A 4,801-nucleotide genomic window follows, 5' to 3' on the forward strand; every position below is an offset into this window, starting at 1 on the left:
ATTACATGGGAAGTGAATTTCATTGCATCACCTGAGTCCTTCTAGATATGTCATATCACACAGTAACTCAACGTCCAAACAGTTTGTAATCTTAATTCTCAAGGGTAAAATAACTAAAAACACCACCTGATCCAGCTGCAAAGAACGACATATATGGAAAGTGGTACAGCTTGAGTTTGCTCAAATAATGCTAGCCAAGAATTTAATCAAGCTGTGTGCTTTGTCAGAACTATTTTAGGTAACGCAACCCATTATCGTGGTGCATCAATACAGCAACTGCTTTCCATCATTCCTTTGTGATGCACTGAGTCAGACCTTTCTGCATCATTAGCATTTACAACACAATAACCACAGCACTCTGATCTTCAGCACAAGTAAAAACAAAGACCACAACAGCCATTTAATTTTAAAGAATTTTAATACAAACTTAATATAAACTATTTCAGTCCCTCTTAACATGTAAGACACTGACTCAAAATACTTTTATACCTTTTTTCAAGTATTGCACAATGTAGGTACAAAATTAATATTTACGATTACATTTTCTTCCATAATATATAGCAAAAATCTTTAAACTTTTAACAGAAAATACAATTTGTGTTTCTTTTTGAAAAAAGCAAATATTTCGTACATTTTAATTCCACCACTAAGGAATATTCTGTACACACTTTTTTATTTATTTTTTTGTTTGTTTTTTAGAAGTGATGTCTTTAAGATGGATATCTTACAATTTCAGTAAAAAAAATACAACATGAAGCTGCTGCAGCTGTCACAGATCACTGTAGTAAAAAGATATAAATGCAATACCATGTTGTAGAAACAATATATATACTCTGATATTTTACAAACTTTGTACTAAATTAAATTATACAATTAGAAAAAGACCAATAAACCCACTTATTAGTGCCAATTTTTTTTATATATGTATATATATAAAAAAATCAGCCATGTCCTTGCTATATCTTAAATACTGTAAGAGGCCATATTTTGAGAGTATATTTTAAATGTACAGTCAATATAAAATAACTTTGTGCTTGGTTGGCAAATGAAAAAAATGATGCATGTTGTATTTATCTAACCAAGCTTGAATGTATTCGTACTACAAGCTTTAAAAAAAAAAAAAAAAAAATCTCAAGAGGTGGAAAAAAGATACACCCTTGGGTACGTGCATTTCAACTTGTACAATAGAATTTACTTGTATTTCACTTGTGTTTTATTTTTAGTTAGCCATGACAGGCTGGAATTGCTGGTTAGAATACTGCATGTTGTTTAAGCTAAAATTCAAGCCATCCACAAAAGACTTCTCATTTAGACCTCCATAGGCTGCAAACATATCAAAGGCATTGCTGTACTGGAGAGGATTGAGGTTAAGGGGGCTGTCACCAGGAAATATGCTACTGGTACTACCTTGACCCTGCATGTTGGGGAATATGAACTCCTTTGCATTAGGAGAGAGGGCAGAAGTCTTCTGCTGTTGTTGCTGCTGACTGCCTAGGCCAAGCCCGTAGAGAGAGTGCATGGAGGAGGAAAGGGCTTTCTGCTTCAACAGGTCATTGACATTCAAGCCAAGGTTGGTGGGAGAAGTGCGGGCAACCTTGTTGCTACGGCCGCTATTCTTCATTTTGGTCGAGCCAAACTTGGTGGCAGCAAATGTGGCAGTGGTGAAGGTTAAAGGCTGAGTGGAGCGGGGCATGAAAGTTGGGCTCACAGCAGCAGAGTGACCAAAGGGAGGAGAAGGAGAGCTAGAAACTGATGATGCTGGGTCACTAATTGGCATGAACACCTGGGCCTCTGGGTTAAAGCTGTTCTTGATTTCCTTATCCAACTCACATCCATTTTCATTATCATCCACATAAAGCACTTTCACTGGTCCCTTTTCACCGATTTGGTATGAAACCTCAAATGGGTCAATCCAAACACTAAGATCCTGAGGCAAGTTGCCACGAACATCATCAATATCCAAGCCACTTTCTTTGGATGCTTGTTCTATGACTGGGTCCACTTTCTCCCCTATATGTATACATCTAAACCCTGATCCTTTGTATGGCTTTTCTGGATACCAGTGCCCTTCATACTTCTTCTTAAGAAGTCTTTCAAGCTCTTCACCAAAAATGTTGACACGCCGCCTGGGAAGCTTATTGTACAAATATGAAATAATAAAATTGAGTGCTACTTGGATTTCAAGCTGCATAGCTGCTATGCCACAAAGTTATAAGTCTGTTGCAAAACCCAAAGAAAACGAGTGTTCAAGATGCCACAGGGAAACACAATTTCATCCGAAGTGCTGATTCTAGTTGAGTATTATCCTTCACACCTTAAGTGTTCTTGTTCCTTTAAGAAAAAACAAAAGCAAACATATCCAAATAAGGCAAGTGTCATATCAAGCTCCAAGGCCTATTCTTTTAGCCTCTGGTGGTACCAGAAGAGATTATTTCTCAACTACAGACATTTCCAACATATTGCTTTTCAACAGATCTGTTACAGCCACCAAAGTCAAATATGCTCTGCCTAAATTACAAACAATATTGTGGGGGACGCATTGGGAGGTGTTTATGGGTACGGCACAGGGCACTTCAAAATGATTTGAGCTTGCAGCTCAGCCCCCCCCAAGTTATTCGCAAAGCAGCAAATATGTTTCCTAGGACGTCATGCCAGTGCCAGGCCTGTCAGGGGTTCAATTACTAGCCCCTATTCTGGGTGATTTATAGAACTCAGCTGCAAAATTTAGCACCAACCTATTAATTTAGCATAAAAGGTCGCAGCCTGAGAGTCATTTCTCATTTTAAAGTGTGCAAACATATCACTTGGGCTTTAAAGTGGCAGAGACATATAGATAGAGAATTAGATATACAGATCTAGATATCTATTTATTTATATATCTGTATCTATATAGATATCTATACACCCACACACACATATATATATGCATGTACATAAATAATAGGTCTTATTAATATATTAGTATAGGTATAAAATACCTATTGGCTAATGTAGATGCTTCCAGGCACTTATGTAATTCCAGGGTGTCACATTTATCTTTCCAAATCAAAGCCAGGCATCTGCAGCCACTGTGCATTTGGGGAGAATTATGCAAACCAAAAAGAAAATGTCTACCACACGTATACCAGAAATGTTTCCCCTTCCTTCTGGAACAATCACGTTTTAATCCAAACGAGGCATGCCCAATATAGACAAGAGTGTTTTCTGTTTTAACCCTGGTGAGCAATCATGGTTAAATGAGCCGTTCCACTGTAATGGTGGAACATTTTCCCCGTGTTTTATAACATGCTGCTTCTGCGCACAGATCTCGAGTCTAGATCCTACCCACTAGCGAAAGGCAGGTTTTAAAACCCCCGTAAACCTAGCTGGGCAGGGAAAGGGGGGGGGGGCAAAGAAGGGGAGGGGGTCAAGCCTTCCTCCCCTCTGCCCAATTGACAGTATGTATAAAATGGAGTCATGGTGCCCACAAAGTTAACCCTGACACGCCTCACGACAGAAAACCCTGCAATGCCTTCACCCGATTTTTTTTGCAATCGCAAGGGAGATGGGTAGAAAGAGACGTTTTACTGCGTTTTGATTCAGGGGAAACTGGGTGCCCTGCAAAAACACCCACCCCCAAAGAAACCCCCCACTTTTCCAGATATCAGGGCACAGCCCCCTTGCAGAGCTCACCCCTCCCCAAAGAAACCCCCCAAATTTCCAAAGCCCCCTTGCAGAGCCCCAAAGAAACCCCCCAAATTTCCAAAGCCCCCCTTGCAGAGCCCCCCCCGCTCTAAATTTGCAAATCCCAAGGCAAAGCCCCCTTGCAGAGCCCACCCCGGTTGGACAAAGTTTGCAGCCCCGAAGCTGCCACCTCTCCAGGTTTGCTGGGGCTGGGGGAGGGGGAGCAGGGAGGGAAGATCAAGGGCAAACCGGGGGTGCTCCTTGCACCCCCTTTTCCTTCCGGCAGGGGCAAAAAACAATAATAAATAAATTTTAAAAACCATTAACCCCCCCCATAAAAAATAATTTAAAACCATGCAGGCTACTTTGAAACCATAAAAATTAAATTTTAAAAACCATTGAAAAAAATCAAGAAGAATAAATTTTAGAAAGCATAAAAAAATATATTTTTTTAAATCATAAAAATAATGTTTAGAAAGCATTAAAACAATGTTAAAAAAATAATAAAAGCATTTTTTTTATAAAGCATAAAAACCATTAAAAAAAAAAAAAACATTAAAAATACCATTTAAAAAAAAATCCTTCACTATCATTAAAACTGATGCTGTAACTTAACCCCTTATAAAAACGGTTTAAAAGAATGGAAATGCCATTTAGAAACCTAATAAAAACAAAAATGCATGGAAATGCCATTTAAAACCCTTATAAAACCAAAAATAAAGGAAAATACCATTTAAAAACCTTATAAAAGCAATGACTCAATGAAATTCAAGCAAAAAGATAAAACATCCTTCTCAAAAAGCATGAAAATATCATTTAAAAAAACAAACCAAACAAAAAAAAAATTAAAAATCATTAAAAGATCATTTTTAAATGATTTAAAAAAAAAAAAAACCACAAAAAACCCAATTTTACAAAAATCATCATGCCACCGTTCAAAGCCCCGCCCCCCGGCGCCCCCTCAGCGGGGAGTTACATAAGAGGCAGTTGGGGGTCGCGGGCGGGTGGATGGGGGCACCTCGCTCTCTTCCTCACTCACCGGGGCCGTGCGCAGTCCCTGTGCTCAGCACCGCGCCGCCATGGCCGCGCCGCGCCGCCGGCCCGGGGCTGCAGGGCTGTGGCCCCCCCGGCTCCGCCG

General features: G+C 39.5%; 1 protein-coding gene across 2 annotated transcripts; it reads right to left on the bottom strand.

The window, feature by feature from the left end:
• Positions 1-687: 687 nt before the first annotated feature.
• On the bottom strand, positions 688-4,796 carry TOB1 (transducer of ERBB2, 1). 2 transcript variants are annotated; one of them, XM_025199181.1, is made up of 3 exons: positions 4,703-4,763; positions 2,979-3,068; positions 688-2,331 (listed from the first exon to the last, which is right to left on the bottom strand). In XM_025199181.1, exon 3 carries the CDS (start codon positions 2,189-2,191, stop codon positions 1,220-1,222), a length of 972 nt encoding a protein of 323 aa, XP_025054966.1. In that variant the 5' UTR covers positions 2,192-2,331; positions 2,979-3,068; positions 4,703-4,763; the 3' UTR covers positions 688-1,219. The 2 variants fall into 2 exon arrangements, with proteins under 2 accessions (XP_025054966.1, XP_006019825.1); XM_006019763.3 differs by lacking the exon at positions 2,979-3,068 and having other exon boundaries at positions 4,703-4,796.
• Positions 4,797-4,801: the final 5 nt, after the last annotated feature.

Source organism: Alligator sinensis, unplaced genomic scaffold (assembly GCF_000455745.1).
Source record: "Alligator sinensis unplaced genomic scaffold, ASM45574v1 scaffold876_1, whole genome shotgun sequence".
Lineage (NCBI taxonomy): Eukaryota > Metazoa > Chordata > Crocodylia > Alligatoridae > Alligator > Alligator sinensis.